The sequence below is a fragment of the Dipodomys spectabilis genome, unplaced genomic scaffold (assembly GCF_019054845.1).
Source record: "Dipodomys spectabilis isolate Male_0828 unplaced genomic scaffold, ASM1905484v1 ptg000051l, whole genome shotgun sequence".
NCBI classification, from domain to species: domain Eukaryota; kingdom Metazoa; phylum Chordata; class Mammalia; order Rodentia; family Heteromyidae; genus Dipodomys; species Dipodomys spectabilis.
The window spans coordinates 22,559,935-22,577,584 of NW_024870728.1; the positions used below are offsets into that span (position 1 = coordinate 22,559,935).

A 17,650-nucleotide genomic window follows, 5' to 3' on the forward strand; every position below is an offset into this window, starting at 1 on the left:
ACACACACACACACACACACACACTTACACTTATCTTTCCTCCTCATTTTCTTCCTTCTTCTAAATTCACATTCTTTGGGGGTTAGTATTTCTTCACTAATTTCCTTTTTTGTAGTTTGGCTTGGTCTATGGTGAGTGTATTGGCCTTGATAGTATTCTCTTTACTTTCTGCATCCTAGAGGAGGTTCACAAGATTGTCAAGGGAGAAAGCAGTTTGTTCCACACTATGGACTACTTTTGGATAAATAATTGAAGGCAGTCAGTCCCTGGGCCACTTGCATGCAAATTATTCTGGGAGACTGACATGTGTTGGTTTTCTTTGAAGAGTCCCTCCCATGCCAACTCTGAGCAGTTGATTAAGAGGCCAGGTCTGGCATCTAGAATACTGAGCAGAGACTCAGAATAAGTATTGCTTTGTTCCCAAAGGGAAACAGTATAAGACATAGAGGAGCACTAAGCTTGTTAGTTGACTTCTATTTCTCATCAGTGAGTGCCTTCAGCAGTCCCCGTGACCCAAGACTCAAGTGTGTTCCTCTAGTGTGCTTTCTCTCCTCTGCCTCCGCTTAAGAATTACCCTTGCTCAAGAAGTCCATCATCTTTGTGTGTGTGTGTGTGTGTGTGTGTGTGTGTGTGAACAGTGTGAGGGTCTTTCTGATGAGGGTTGCAGCTTGAGGTACATGAGGGAAGTTCTAACCAAAAGGGCTCTATCACCCCTCAATGCTCACTGCCCCATTCTTCATCCAGTTCTTCTGCCTTCTTCTAGAAGTGGTCATTCTCAGAACTCACCCAGAAGACCATGAAAAGGGCAGAGAAATGGAAGCCACAGGTTCCATGTTTTCAATACTTATCTCCTGGGCTTAGGACTTAGTTCTATTAATTGGAGACAGGAGAACTGACCGAGTGGGTGATTGGGGTCCCTATTGTAAGCCTCCACTTTCACTGAAGCTAGACACATAAAACGCTGTAGAAAGCCACTCTAGGACTGTCCACTGGGCCTACCAATCTTTAGCCTTCAAAGTATCTAATAGCCTCTTACAGGAAACCACTGGAATCATTCATTTTCACAGGTATCGGGTGTCATCGCTTTGACTTTAAAGATGAAATGGAGGAAGGAGGGTGGAAAAAAAATGCAGTAAGTCATTGAACATATCAGCAGCAGAAGTGAGAATAAGTCACACATTTCAACACCTTGTTCGGGGCCTGTGATTTATTTGGGATAAGCTCTTGGCCACTTGGAGTCTTTGCTACATTAGAGTCCAAGTTTCTGAACCCCCTGGGTCAGCTCAATCATTGGTTTGTTCGCATGGAAGTTGCTGTCAGACAATTCTCTGAGACATTATTCTGTTTTAGTCCCAGCAGGAAATGCAACCCTGGGATCTCAATAAACCAGAACAATGGAGGACTTAGGAGCTATTTCTTGGCACTTCAAAATGTTCAATTTGGTTTAACATTTAGCATTGACGGAAGGCCCTCCCTCCATATAATACTTAATTTCCCTAATTTGGTTTGTTCATCCCCAGATTCAACGAGGAGCTAGAAGTTTAGATGTCGATTTGAACTTTGCCAAATCTCCCCCCACTAGAAAGATGGGCTACTTGAGATCTGTTCACTCAACCCCTGGCTGGGTTTGGCTTGAAATATATACTAACCCCCCTACTCCCAAAAATATTTTAACATAGATTTCTCTCTTGGGCTATAGCCAAATCTATGCAAAGTCATGGAAAAAATAATTTTGGGAGTTTTTTTATTTGCTATTTATTTACTTAAAATTTATTGTAAAAGTGATGTACAGAGGGGTTACAGTTACATGAGTCAGGTAATGTGTGGAGTTTTGGGTTTTTTTTTTCTTGGCAGAAAAGAGTTTACTAGGGGGAGAGCAAACTGCAAGCCTGCAAGAGATAACAGAGGGAAGGAAGAAGAGAAAAAAGAGAAAGAGCTGGAGTTTTTTTTTTTTTTGCTGGTCGTGGGGCCTGAACTCTGGGTCTGGGCGCTGTCCCTCAGCTCTTCAGCTCAAGGCAAGTGCTCTATCACTTGAGCCACAGCGCCACTTCCAGTTTTCTGGTGGTTAACTGGAGATAAGAGTCTCACAGACTTTCCTACCTGTGCTGACTTTGAACTGTGATCCTCAGATCTCAGCCTCCTGAGTAGTTAGGATTACAGGTGTGAGACACTGGTGCCCAGGGAGTTTTTTTTTAATTTTTAATTTTAAACATAGGTTTCAAGTGCAAAAACGGCAGAAGGTGTGGTGTGTAATGATTGGAGGAGTTCAATATTGAATTTAGTCATTGTTTGCTTTAGTTTTAGTTGAATAACTAGGAGGAAACCCTAAAAAAGATCTGGAAATACTGAGTAGAAACAAGAGGGTTGTAAAATGACCTAATAACACATTCAAGTATGGAGGTGGATTAGCAGCTGGGGCAAGAAAGTCTCTACTGAACCCCAGTAATGGTGTGAAAACAGCCAGAGAAATGTTTAGCTATAAAGGTAGTCTTCACAATTGTACAGGCTAGACAACCCAGCAATCCCTCAGGGAGAAAATTCTAGAATATTTTTTACTATAAGTTATTGGAAAGAGCAAGAGAAAGAGAGAGAGAGAGAGAGAGAGAGAGAGAGAGAGAGAGAGAGAGAGAGATTTCTCCAGTCCCCAAAGAAGATATTTCAACAAGAAATTGGTACTTTGAACTTCATTCACTGGAGATAAAAGTGGGGAAAACTAAGGAAAAAGTGTTGTCTTTCCCTTGCTGTGTTTTTATTTTTTCTTGAGATGTAAAGGGGAGAAATTCACTTTTTCTCCCTCGTTTCCCTCCCCCCTCTTTCTTTCTTTCTTTCTTTTTTCTTTCTTTCTTTCTCTCCCTCCCTCCCTCCCTCTCCCTCCTCTATTTCTCTCTTTTCTTTCTTTCTTTCTCTTTCTTTCATACTGGGGTTTGAAATCAGGGTCCTGTGCTTGTTAGGCAAATGCTTTACCATTTGAGTAATACTTTATAGTCTTTTTTATTTTAGTTGTCTTTTAGATAGCGTCTCTTACTTTTGCCTAGGCCTGAAACTATAGTCTCATTCTCTTGTAGCTGAGATTATAGACATGAACCATCATTACTAGGCTAGGAATATTTCTTATAACTTTATATTTAAGGGAATTTTTCCCAGTAGTAGACTTTGACATTTCTCATATCCTGCAGCCTGAGTATCTAAGAGGTACTTGTTAGCCAGCTTTTTATTTCTCTGTGATAAAATACCTGAGAAAAACAATTTAGAGGAGGAAATGTTTGCTCTGAGTCATAGTTTCAATCATAACTGTTTAGCTCTATTGCTGTGAGCCTATACTTAAGCAGCACGTCATGGCAGAGAGGGAGTGGCAGAGCAAAGCCACTCATCTCATGGAGGCCACAGGAGAGGAGAAGAGAGGGGTGGAGAGGAGGGGAGGGGAGGGGAGGGGGAGGGAGGGAAGGGGAAGAGAAGGGAGGGGAGGGGAAGGGAAGGGAGGGGAGGGGAGGGGAGGGGAGGGATGAGAGGAGAAACAGATGCAGGGGAAGAATATGCCAGGCGGGAGCCAGGTCCATGACAGATACTTCAAAGATACTCCTCTAGTGGCTTAACTTCTCCAACCATGCCTCACATTTTTTTTTATGCTTCTAAGACTCTTTAAAAAATTGTTCCTACAAAGGTGATGTACAGAGGGTTTACAGTTACATAAGTCAGGTAATGAGCACATTTCTTTCTAGACAGTGTCATCTCATTCACCTCCAGTTATTCACTCCCATCCCCACCCACAAGTTATATAGTTTATTTTCAATGTTGTGTCTAGTGAATACCATGGCTCACTCATTGTCCCTCCATTTCTGTGCCCCCCCACCTCCCAAAAGACATATAGACAAACAAGACAAAAAAAGAAGACAAAAAATAAAGAAAAAACCCCTTCATTTCCATTTCTTTGAGTTCATTTCGATAAATATTATTTGGTATAATTAGATGCACATAGGCATTGTGCCTTCGTGTTCCTTCCCCAAGAGTATCCTCTTTTGGTCTCTCTTTGTGTGAATACCTAGAGTCCCATATAATTTATCATGTCCTAGTGTATTTTAGATTTAGCTTCCACATATGAGAGAAAACATTTGTTTCTCTGAGCTTGGCTTACCTCACCTAACATTATTTGTTCTAGGTTCATCCATTTCCCTGAAATGACATAATCTTATTCTTTCTAATGACTGTGTAAAATTCCCTAGTGTATAGGTATCACATTTTTTTTTTTTTTTTTGGTCCATGTATCTATTGTGGGGCATCTGAGCTGTTTCTATAACATGGCCATTGTGAATAGTACAGCAATGAACATTCTATTCAAGTGTCTTTATGGTATCCTGGCTCGTGATGTTCAGGGTAGATATCCAGGAGTGGTATGGCTGGGTCATAGGAAAGACCTATGTTTATTTTTTTGAGGAATCTCCATACTGCTGTCCAGAGTGGTTGTACTAATTTACATTCCTACCAGCAGTGCAGCGCAATAGGATTCCCCTTCCCCCATATCTCTGCCAACATTTGTTGTTGTTCTAATTCACAATGTTGGCCAATCTAACTGGGGTGAGACTGAATCTCAGAGCTGTCAAAACAACTTTCCTTAAGTCTGTGAGACTCTCATCTCCAATAAACCACCAGAAAACTGGAAGTGGCACTGTGGCTCAAGTGGTAGAGCGCTAGCCTTGGGCTGAAGAGCTGAGGGACAGCACTCAGGCCCAGAGTTTAAGCCCCACAACCAAAAACAACAACAACAACAACAAAACCCCCACAACTTTCCTTTATCAGGCCTCACATTTTAATAGCCCAGTCAGCTATCAACTACCTTATCAATGGATGAATCCAATGATATGATTAGCACCTCAGGATGCAATTATCTCTTCATGTACCCTCAATTGTGGAGCAAGCCTTCAACACATGTGTTTTGGAAAATATGTTACATACAAACTACAATAAATGCAACAAACTAGCAAATCATTCAAATGGAGTGGTTTGATAAAACCTTGGTCAACTGGGAGCATGGGGTTGAAGAATCAAAATGACTGCAGTTCCTACTGTTTTAAAAAAAATGTTTCAGGCTGGGAAGTTGGCTCAGCGGTAGAGTGTTTGTCTTGCATGCATGAGGCCCTGGGTTTGATTCCTCAGCACCACATAAGCAGAAAAAAAAAGCCAGAAGTGGTGCTGTGACTCAAGTGGTAGACCACTAGCCTTGAGGTGAAGAGCTGAGGGACAGCACCCAGGCCCAGAGTTCAGGCTCACGACCGGACCCCTATTACCCCCAAAAAATGTTTCCTTAGCTGGGCACTGGTGGCTGGTGCCTGTAATCTTAGCTATTCACGAGGCTGAGATCTGAGGATTGTGGTTCAAAGCCAGCCTGGGCAGGAAAGTTCATGAGACTCTTATCTCTAATTAACTACCAGGAAACTAGAAGTGGACCTGTGACTCAAGTGATAAGAGTGTTAGCGTTGAGCAAAAGAGCTCAGGGACTATGCCCCAGCCCCTGAGTTCAAGCCTCATGACCAACAAAAATAAAAAAAAATTAAAAAAATTACATTTAAAAAATTGTCCCTCTTAGTTTTTTAAATCCTTGGGACAAAAACAAAACAAAACAAAGAAAAAACAACCTCTGTTCTCGTGCGTAACCATATTTGCTATACTTAAAAGCAGAGCTTTACAAAAGCAAAAACAAAAACAAAAACCCCCCTAAAACTGAGTTCTTCTGCAAAAGAAGATGAGTAATTCTCCAAAGAGGTGCCTCTTCTTACTCATTCAAGAGAAAGTTTCCCCAGATGCTTACTAATGCCCAAAGGCAGTAATTCTAGCAGAATGATGCTGCTGAATTTAAGTAGTTTCTTGTGAGAATGCATCTACTTGGAAGAAGTAATCAATTAAATATTTGAGTAAAGGAATATGACCTACAATTTTCTGGGAGACAGCTTCTAGAGGAGGAAGGTAGTTCATATGTAAGGATGCCAGAGGAGAAGAAAAGGGACCACCAAGTCACAGGGAAAGATACAGATAGGGGAGGATGGAGTTTAAGGATGAACTACTCCTAGCATAACAGTAGAAGCAGGGGTACCTGGTCTTCCTGGGGAACATAGGGGGCCCTATCTGGAATTGCGTACCCAGAAAGTGGAGTTGGCCTTAGGGGTCCAGGGTTTCTCATGAACATGATCGTTGAGCTCACATTTTTGGCCTACAGTTCTTTTGGGCTGGTGAGGCTTCTCTGGGGGTTCCTTTGGTGCATGCCAGCCCCTTCTATATCTGAATGCCTATCATCTGACCCTCAATGCTGGCTATTACAATTGCCCTAGAGAGGCAATAGAAAGGTGACACTTATGACACTTCTCCTAAAGCCCTTGCTGATAGAAGGAAACACAAAGGACAAAAAGGTTCCTTGTGAGAGAATAAATCCTCTATAACCAAAGCCAGCTGAGAACAGGACTTTAGTTAAGGCTACTTCTGGCTCAAAGCTCTCTCCACACTCCCATCATTACTACAGTTGGCAGCTCCTTAGCAAGTCACACAGAACTCTAATCCAGGTATTATGTTAGGCCAGAGTGAGGAACTGCTAGTGTTGAAAGTCAAGGCCCAGTATGCCATCATTCCAGCTGTAGACTGGAGAAGCCCTTGCTTTGGGGAATGTTAATAATGATACAAAAAGGGCTCAATTGTGCACCACTGCAGCACAGAGAAAACCAAACAAAGCACTGAATTAATGCGGTGTGACCACTCTGGCTATTTCTTTCCTGAGTTGACGCTCAACTCCCATGCCCAAGAGACACAAGATTTTTGGCAAAGCACAAATATGGTCTTAGACCCCCACCATTACACTCAGAGTCAAAGTCACATTATTCCCACCCGATGACCTAGTACACCACAGAACTCAGGGCAATTGGTCAAGTCAAGTCTCATGGTTTCTCTTCTTCCTGTTATCCTGGCTGGAGCCATGTAGGGCTGGTAGATTTGTTTACACATTTGAACATTCCCCTAGAAAATGGCCTGCAAGTTGATGGCTTTTCTTTGATCATGGTAGCCCTAATTTTCCCTGGAAGGAATATGAATGCTTCCTTTCAGCCTAGGTAGTCTGCTCTTCTCCATGCTGGTGTGGGGACTTGAGTATTAAGGTCCCTAGGAGTTGCGATTTTTCTCTTGCTGTGTGGCTCTAACCTGAGGCTGCTAGAATCATTTGGTCTGCAGCACAATGCTGCAACTGACCTTAAAAAATGTTTCCTACATGAATTTTTTAGTAGAAAACATAAATAAGTAACAGCAAGTCACAGCACAGTCACTCTTTGGAGAAACTCATTAATCATGGAAAACAGGACTCTACCTGCTGAACCCAGGGACACAGTTAACTCCTGTGCCACGCTTGACACTTACAGCCAGCCCCATATTCTTCACAAGTTGGCAGTGCAAAAATTTCTTTTAAATCCTTAGAGAAGCCCTCCCCAAGATCACATTTTTCTTCCGCTAAGACTGCCTGAAGTGTTCTCTTGCAAGCACTACTGGTACTTTATAGAGGGGGAAAAAAGTCACATGGATGATGTGATTTGTGCAAACCTGGCAGGAGATCGAAATCTAGAAGACAGGATAATTTCAAAAGACAAACTTCAGCCATTTATTTTAAACCTCTATTAAATAATGAACACAGGACTGGCACTTGACCCAGAAATTCTGTTATAGAGAAGCATGCACCCAAAGAGACAATATCAAAGATGTGTACTGCTGAATTGTTTATAATAGTAAAAACAATAATAACAAAAACCTCAATCCAACCGGAATGTCCATCAGGGGGTACAGTTTATAAACTATCACCTACTAACACAATATGGAATGCTATGCAACAGCTAAAAGGGATGGAAAAAAATCTATAGTATGTACAAAAGTGTCCTCAACATGTTAGCAAATGAAAAGAAGCAGCAAGCTGTCCAATAACAAATGCTGTGATACAAGTTCTGTAAAAATAGAACAAAACAAACCCTCAGCTAAACCAAATCACACAATTTGACACAGACATACATGTTTGCAAAAAAATAAAGAAAGCAAAGCTTGGAAATCAGGCCACAAACTTCCTCTGTGCTTCCCTCTGGGGAAGAGACTGGGGTGCCAACAATAAAATGGACTTTTGCTTTATATTATTGTACTTTCTCAAGGGGTGGTCATCTATAACTGAAATAAACCTTGCTAGATACGTGAGATAGGATCCTCTGATCACATTGCTTAGTAATAACCATGCTGGCTGAGTGACTTCCAGAAACCATGTTTGCACCTGCCAGTCTTGTCACCAGTACCTATGCTGCTGCCCTTTCAAATGGCTCCTCTCGTTTCTTAGTCTAATGCTTATGGGAATTTAGTTTTCCTTTGTTTGGAGATGGGGATAGAAGTGTCCTTGGATATCTGACAGTGATATCTGTCCCCAGAAGAGATGTTTGTGGGTCTCCTGGCCACTGGACTTGGGGCTGGCATGGCTTCTGCTGGTAATCTTGAAGCTCTCTGGTTCACCATTGTTCTACATCATGCTTATCTGGAGTTTTGCTCGTTGGTGAGTTTCCAGATCTTTCATCTTTCTAGTTAAGTATGGAGCCAAAAGAACTCCTCCAAGCAGTCAGTAAAAACATACTGAGGGTAAGGCTTGTGGTCCAATGACTCCTTAGGGTCTGAGTTTTCTGGTTGCATTTGACCTTAAAACACACTCCCCTGCACCTGTCTAGATCAGGGCTTAATTAAGTCCTATGCTACTACTAGCCTCTAACTTATTTATATAAGGCAATTTTCCCTCCTGCTGATTGTAAGATCATCAACTGGTGCTCCCCTCTCCCCTCCTTTTACTCTCTTTGGTTGGGTTTGTTTTGTGTTTTCTTTGGGCCATCATTGAAGTGGATGAAAGGGAAATTATAGCTGTGAGAGCCCCAGTGCTCTGCACAATTAAAGAGAAAAAACAAGCCTGCACCTAACCATCACAGCTTGCTTCAGATGTGCAGCCCACAACACAGACAAATCCCAACTTCAAAATGAAGCCCTTTTCATCATGGATTACAAAAAGGCCACAATGTTTGTGCAAAACAACCATGGAGCCAGTGAAGAGTTTGGAGGAAAACAAACACCGTGCCACATTGGCTTGGCTGGGCTTCGGTTATCTGGGCTAGGAGGGCAGAACACACATGCAAACCATCAAACAGGACCAGGTAGGAGCAGAAACAGAACATACTGGGCCTTGACATCTGGTATTTATGATCCATGGAAATACAATTCCTGTAACATTTATGCTTCAGCTAAGTCTAAGGGTAATTCAATGAAGAATGTTTACTGGTAACTATGCTCAGTTTGACATATAAAATCGGAGGTCTAACAGTCTGTCATGTCAGAGGTGAATGGGTCCCTCTAAAATAAGCCTTGGCACTAGTATTCAGGTGTGATAGTTCCTCAATGTGGCTTCTAAACCATAATGTTAATGAAACATAAGTAATGGCTAATTTAATTCAGACTGGGCAAATTTGGTCCTAGTTCATCTCAGGAAAATGTTGACTGAGTTGGGGTTGTTGCTTGAAATAAACACTTTTGAGATATTTTCATTTTATCTTTTTACTAATGGGAACAAATGGTTTTCAGGAGAGCCAAGTGATATTTAGACAAAATGGGTAATTGTGCTTGGCATTGTGGGAACAAACAATGCGGCAATCATGGACATTCTACTCTCTGCTCCTGCAGAGGGCAGATAATGACATCTATGCTGAGCCATCTGTACTAACACAGTTTTCAGTAAGATCTGAAAACAGAAGCCTGGCTCCTTGGAACAGTGCTTACAGGTTTTACAGCTGTAAAAAGCAGGCTTCCTAAGTCTAGATTTGGATAGGACGTAGGAAAGCAGGGCTCTGGAAAAAATAGGGTCCTCTGGACATCTCACTCTCCACAGGATCTTTCAGGAGCACCAAGAAAGGCCCCTTGGCAGATGGACGAATTCTGATGACTCTCTTGAATTCATCAGTAATGGAAAATCCTTTGTGACCCATTCTTGACTCCTCTTTGAAAACCTTGTCCAACTTGTCATTCTATATGTTTTGTGAATCTCACTGTGATTAAAGTATTTTCTCTAACTAGATCACTAACTGCTCAAACAGAAGGACCAAGGACAAATACTTTCCCAAGAAGATGAGGCTTTTTGAGTGGGGTTTCCTATTCCATAGTTTTTCTTCTTTTTTTTTTTTTTTATAGGCTCTTTTTCTTATAAAATGTTTCCCCATGATAGTTCCAGGATCACAGTATCATTATCTTCAAGGCTTGCTCAAAAAATGCTATTGTCCCTGCTTTTGTTTTTTCCTTTTTTTCCTGGGGAATCACTCATAAATTGAGGATGAATGCCCCGTGAAGTCTGAGTTTGGTAGGTGAGGGGTAAGATGTCAGTATTGTTTCTTCAAAGGAAGTGATTTTTGTCTCTGTGGAGCTGAGTACATGATTCAGCTGAGCTGGTCCCAGTCCCCCTGAGGCCCTTTGAAAGTAGAGTCCAACCTCCAGGGATTTGCCATCAAGAGAAATTTTGTGGAATCACATTTAGCAATTTAGCACTTAGCAACTTTCACAAAATCCCACACCAATCATAAAAGTTGGCTCAGCTGCACAAATTGGATGAAACTCTTAACAAGCAGTAATAAAAATAAAAAGAAGGAAAGGCTGGCATTCAGCCTCCAGGAGAAAACCCACCTACTGCCCACAGAAATGCCCCGTAGCTCAGAAGGTGATGTGTATACTTTGAAAACATCAAGTTGTTCAAAGACTACACTTGGTTCTCACAGGCAAAAGGATTAAAAAGAACCCAGATGTTTGTATAAAAAATATCATCATTTTATTACATTCCACACAATACATTTTCAAATAGTTTCCAACGTCCACAAGTTATTTTGACACACAGGCAACTGAGCGATGTAGGGATGTCACAGTTATAGGAGAAGGGATAAGAATAGGAAGTAAAAATCTTTAGGTTTTTCTGATTTTTGTTGTTCTTTGGTAATTTTTGATTAGGTGTTTGCTTGCCTGTTAGTTTTGTTCTAAAGACAGGGTCTTTTTAAAGATTAAATGTCAATCTCAGAAATATTATTATATTTCCTATTCTTTTTTTTTAATCCCAAAATGTGGGACAAAGGAAAGAAGATGATCTTACTTTTATTTTGAACGTCCTGTTTTATCAATGTCAATGCTATGATTCTTTGTTCTGCCTTTCTCAGCAATCAGGTGATAGCAATTGCTAGTATAACATTGAAGAAGGATTTTTTTTTTTCACCCCAGAGATAAAGGCTTCCCTCTGGGAGATGCCATGAAACTTCTTGTAAGGCCAAAGCTTTCCTAGCCCAAGCTAGTCCTTCAGCTCATGCATTCTCTCACTTCATATTTTAATAGTTGCTCTCATTGCTTTGTCTTCTGAGAAGCAACTGTATACACATGCATACATGCATCCGCCTGCCCAGTCCATTTTTCTTAGAAGGGAGTGACTCTTTTCTCCCTCCGAGCTTTTTAAAGCTGCAAGGCATTGAATTTTACAAAAGAGCTGCCCTTTTAGCATAGTACCTGGATAATACTATGAAGGTTGCTGGGATGGAGAGAGAGGGAAGAGAAAGGAGAGAGGAGAGAGAGAGAGAGAGAGAGAGGAGAGAGAGAGAGAGAGAGAGAGAGAGAGAGAGAGAGAGAGAGAATATCTCTAGCGGAAGTGTGTGTCATGGGATTCACCAAGATTTGAAGAGCCTCACAGTCTCAGCTATGGCCTGTACATAAAGATGCTGCATGGGGCATTGGATATAAGCAAATCCACAAAGTGGTTGCCATTACTTTAAAAGAAAGGCATTGGGTGGAGTGGGGGTGGAGGGAGTAATGCTCAGGGCTACCAACAACTGGGTCCTATAGCAGGCTGGCTGGATTTTCCAGGTGTGTTTTCCTGATGCCTCCCTCTATGGGGCAACTGCAGGAATGTTGACCATTTCAAAGGAATGTCTGGCCCCAAACTCATCTGGATGTGATCACCCTTAGTACAAAGCCCTCAGTGACAGGCATGGGAGTTGTCACATGGCCTCCTGGGCTCTTGCTCCCCACTCTCCTCTTCCCCTCTCCTCCACACACTGCCCCCCGCCCCCCATTCCTGCTTCCTCCTCCATCTCCAGCTGAGGAAGGACACTTCTTGAAATCTCAAGGTAGCTTGCTCTAGCCTTTCATCTTTCCTTTTCCTGGCAGGGCTGCTGTAGCGGAGACAGAGTAATTCTTTGAAATAGAACAAGAGTGGGAGAGCACAGGTCTTTCAGGAGGATGAAACGAAGCAGATGCAAAAGCCGAGTGTGTGCTGGAGGGACCTATCTGGATATTCTGAACGCATGCTAAAAGCTTCTCTTCCCAAGCAACCAAAATAAAAATCATTAGTATTTTGTTCTTAGAAGGTACCTGGAGGCTTTCAGTCCAGGCAACTGTCTTTGGAGAGGATTTTACACTTCCCCAGTGGATTCCTAGCAGGAAGGGAAAAACAAAAACAAATGCCCCCAAGGCTGAGGCACAGTACGCTGGAAATCTTAAAGTACTCATTTTCTGCCAGTGGAATGGACTTGTCATTTAATCCAGCCTATGTACAGTATCATTAGGTGACTGCTCTGTGACATCCTCCTTCTCTCTGTGTGGCTTAGAGAAGAAATGGACAGCAGTGGATGGACACATTTTTACTCTTGCATCTTCTCTCTGACCATACAGAAACATCTGGATATGCCAGGCCAGCCCGTGAGGGTACATTTGCCAGATGCTATGAATGCATTATGGGGTAGCACATTGGTACATTTAAACAAATGATTACTTTCTATTCTTTCATATCGAAATAAGTCAGTTGGACAGCCTTATGGATTCAGGCACACATTAACACCATGAAAGGAAAGCAAATGACCCCCTTTCTCCCCCATATTTTACAAACATTACTACAATGGCCAATATAATACAAAAGAATATCTTCTTACTCAACCCCTTCCCACACTGGGCGCAGAAATACCCTGGGGTAAGGAGACTTTGAAAAGACAACACATGAGTCCTTCCTTCTCCTCCTTTCTCTCCTCTTCCTCTTCCTCTTGTTCTCAATTTAAGCAGACTACTGTTTTCCTTACATCTGTCCCAGATTTGTTATTCTCTATGACTTATTCCATAATTGGACTTAAACTGATCAAAGCTAAACATTCATTATGACTTTCTTCTTCTTCTTTTTCTTTTTAATAAGGCAACATGAGACACATTTGCTTCAGGGCTGGAAGGAGAGATGGTTCCACACACCCAGTGGCGGTTAACTCATGGAAACATGACAAGAGGGTCATGTGTGAGTGGGGTCAGGAACCTTCCTCTGGGGTCAGGTGGGCTGGGGATGGGGTAGGGAGGTAAGGAATTTTCTAGATACCTGGAGATGACCATGAGAGCCAACAGAAACCCAGCCAGAGCTAGATAAGGCAACAAAAAGCTTCAATCTCTTCTCCAAGTAAACAAAACTTGTACAGTATATTATTTTCTTACAACATGTCCCCCAGGAGAAGCAACACAAGAGTGAAAGGGGCCCCTCTCTGCACACACCCACACACTCCCCCATACACAATAGAACCAGTCTCTCCCGCACACACCCACACACTGCATAGACACAAAGCTATTCACACGCACGGGCACAGACAATGTACATACACACAGAGCCAGGTTCCTCTCAAGACTCCTGGCAGCCTGCCCATGGAGAGGAGGGATGGGATAAGGCAAGGAGAGAAAAACAAGAGAACCAGTCTCTGAAAGAAAACCAGTTGAGCCTGGAGTTGTGAACTGCTTAGGGTAGATCTCTTCTCATATTCCAAGATGCAGCATTACAGTTGGGTTTTGTTGGTTTGGAATCACTATATATATATGTGTGTGTGTATATACATATATACACACACACATATATATATAAAATAATAATGAATAAAGAGAAAAGGAAAAAAGAAAGAAGAAAGACAGACAAAGAGAAAGGAAAAAAGAAAAGGAAGCAAAGAAAGAGAAAAGAACACGAACAAGAAAGAAAAGAAAGAGCAAAACAAGGCACCCACCCCCCAGGCAAACAAACAAACAAACAAACGGAGGAACCAACCACCCGGGGAGAATGATTGGGGGTGGACGGGGCCCCGGGGGAGAGATGGACGGAGAGTTTACACAGAGACTAGGCGAGGAGGAAAAAGTGCAAAAAATCGAGGCCACGTGTTTGCAGTCTTTCTCGTTTGTTTGGGTGCTGTCCTTGCTTCGGGCCTCAGCAGTGCGAGCCGCGGTCTTGCTCTAGCTTAATGGTTAGGGTGGGCTCCACCGCCAGAGGGGCCCCGTTGGAGTAGTGGGAGGTTTTGTAGGTGATGGAGTGATCGGTCTTCTTGGCCGCATAGCGGAACCGGTGGTAGTGGAGCACCAGGGCCAGGGCGACGGAGACCAGCACCAGCACCGCGCCCCCGGCGGCCATTACGTAATACCAGTAGGCTGGGATGGGCTGCACGGGCACCGTGTCCACGGTGGGCGCCGCCCCTGGCGGGAGGGTGCCCCCTGGGGGAGAGACACAGAAGAGTGTTGCTAGGCTGAGAGCATGCAGACTCATCCAAAAGAAAAAGAACAATACTAATTTAAAAAAAAAAAAGGAGAGAGAGAGAAACACATACATGCTTTTGGGGGTACACAGAGAAAGGGGAAGGGGGCACCGAGGTGGGGCTCAGTCGTTAGTATGTGATGCTCTTTCCTACTCATCCCTCATGTTTTTAGAGAGGAAGACACAGGCTCAGAGAGGTTCCATCAACAAAAGTGATTCAGCTGGTATGTAATAAGTCTGGGATTCAACCAAGAGTTGGATAATTACAGAACTGTTTTTTTTTTTCTTTCCTCTTCCTGTATAACCACAACCACTTTATAAAATATAAAAGCACTTACATATTCTCTCTCTCTCTCTCTCTTTCTCTCTCTCTCTCTCACACACACATAGATGCTGCAAAGACTGCTGGGATTCTGTTAGGCGTATCCTTCACGTGGGTGGAAATGCCATATTTGGTGTGGCTGGCCAGCATTCTCAAACAATGTATTAATTAAGCTGGCTAGACATGAAGGTAAATTCCAACTTGGCTTGCCAAGGTTTCTGCGCCCATTGAAATCAGCCTGGTCTTGTATAAACAGGTCAATTACTACTGTCAAGCAACGACTCACTCTTCTTCTTTTTTAAACAATTGGACATAGGATTTTAAAAGCCGATTGGATGGGAAGTTACAACAGAAAATGTGGGCACAAAGCGCAAGAGGGTACGTGCGAGCCACGGTGAGTAGGCAAAGGGAGGGAGATCATTCTTAATCATGGAAAAGAGAACCAGGAGGGAAAGCTAGCAGGGGATTTAAAGGCTGCCACGTTCACTGGCCGGCCTCTGGTTGCCATGGAGACGCTGTAGTAGATTTAAGCCCAGGGTAACTCCGGAGAAAGACTGGCTAGATTCCCACTTGATGCAAAACAGTGCTACAACTTGATTCTCCCAAAGATTTACATCAGATGAGAATCTGGCCCAGAAAGGACTAGGCGCTTTTGAGCTTGCCAAAACCAGACATGATCTTTACTTCTGAAAAATGATGTATGCTTAACCTATGAAAAATGCCTCCCTAGCTGCTGGCATCAAGTGCTGGTGGCCAAAAGATGTGTCTTCCTACCCATAGGGTAAGCCAAAGAGCCGGGGTATGGAAGCGGGGGTATGCGGCTGCCTCTTCATGCATCAACTTAACTGCTCTGTGAGTGTGCGCGCCTCTGATTGTCAGGCAGCCTGGCTTCCTTTATATTCTACCTCCTGGAGTCTCTCCGAGCTCCTCCTCAAACAGAAGGAACTCTCATCTCCGTTTTACCTAAGAATCTGCATAAAAGCAGCATCCAATAAATGCCACTCAACCAAAGCATATACTCCTAATTTACTCGGCATTCTTGAGTTCCTGTAGCTTGAACCCCAGAATGCCTCTCTTTTCCTTTGGAGGAATAGCTGAGAGGTATGTTAGAACTTCTAATGTCTTCTCAGAAGTCACACACACACACAAAAGGCTATCTTGTATTGGAAAATCTTTCAGAGCTGTCCGAACTAGCCAGCTCTGAATCGCTGCTTCTTTCAATTGTTTTTTGAGCTCTCCCTCCAGTAAGGTGCAGGTTCACGGCTACCCCTCGGGCCATCAGAAGTCCAATGAAATTGGAGGGGTCAAGGCTGCACCCTCCCCTGGACACATCTGCATCCCTGGGGTGGAGGTGGGGTCCCAGAATTAAAGGGTCCCCTGAAGACCACTTTTAATAACTCACCTTCGCACACATTACCACGTCTTCTTCTTTTCTTTGTCCCCAAACTATTTTCCTACCTTTAATAATTTCATTACTGTAGGTGCCTCTCTTTCTCATTTATTTGTGATCATGTTGGAAACGGCTCACAGAAAGAGAAAGAAAAAGAAAGATCCTAAAAATGCTTCCTTGAAGTAGTAAACTGGCCTTCAACTCACAAACCAGATCACCAAAGATATCTACTGCTTCAGACCCATCTTGCAGCTGGATGTTTGTATGAGTTCACAAGAATGCAGAAGCAACAGAGCGTAGGGATGAACTCAGAATTCCTGAGCACCATCCCTCTTTTCCCCCCACAAATATGTTGTCAGATTTGCCTCTGACCATAGTGACGGGTAATCCTCTATAATGAGACTGTGGCTCACCCATCACAGAAAAGTGCCTGATCAGACCACAAAGGTAGAAGCACAAATTTCTATCAAGCAGAACATAGTAACCACTACTAATGTTACTTCTGTCACCAGCTGGTCTTCTCAGTTCAAAGGTCAAAGGTTCACTTTCTCTCTCAGTTAATACATTGGTTCCTAACAAGAAATATACAACCCAGGGCTCCAAGTGCTGGGGCTGAAGGAGGATGAAGTCTTACAACTACTTGGAAAGCATTTCCAGTGATAAACCCAAAGTTGGGGAGCAATGAAGAGAATCTTCCTCCCTGATGGAGGAAGGTTAACTCACAATACTTGGATTACAAACCCAGAATCAGAGATAAGGCCTACCACCGCAGAGGTTTGTTCTGTTTTGGAAAGTGGACTCCACTTTAGGTAAAACACCATCTTCCCTTTTCCTACCAATGCTCCCTCCCCTGAAATGATCAGCATATAGTAAATGAATGATAAAAGTAATTTTGACATGAAATTGGCCACTCAATTAGTTTACTTAGCTGGGTGTGTGTTAGCTCATGCCTGTAATCCTAACTACTCAGGAGGCTGAGATCTGAGTATTGCAGTTCAAAGCCAATTTAGGCAGGAAAGTTTGTGAGACTCTTATCTCCAAGTAAGCACCAAAAAAGCCAGAAGTAGTGCTTTTGCTTAAGTGGTAAAGTGTGAGTCTGGAGCAAAAAACCTTAGGGACAGTATCCAGACTCTGAATTCAGGCCCCATATAAATAAATAAATAAATAAATAAATACATAGATAGATAGATAGATAGATAGATAAATGAATGGTTACTTGGACATCTAAGAAAACATACAACGTGAATTTGTGTTAATGGAGGTTACAAAAGACAGGATATGACTAACAGTGCTTTCCTCATCCTCAAATGAACACGTTTTAGGTGATCTGATGCTGGGA

General features: G+C 42.7%; 1 protein-coding gene across 2 annotated transcripts in view; it reads right to left on the reverse strand.

Annotated features, from left to right (window-relative positions):
- Nrp2 (neuropilin 2) overlaps window positions 1–17,650 on the reverse strand; it is a 125,214-nt gene that overhangs the window by 10,463 nt on the left and 97,101 nt on the right. Inside the window, exon 16 of one of the 2 annotated variants that reach the window (XM_042678996.1) lies at window positions 14,110–14,559. The exons of the other annotated variant lie outside the window; for it this stretch is intronic. Coding sequence (XP_042534930.1) covers window positions 14,279–14,559 — 281 coding nt within the window. The 3' untranslated portion in view covers window positions 14,110–14,278. Of the gene's footprint in view, window positions 1–14,109; window positions 14,560–17,650 lie in introns of those variants that run through there. 2 annotated transcript variants of the gene reach the window in all.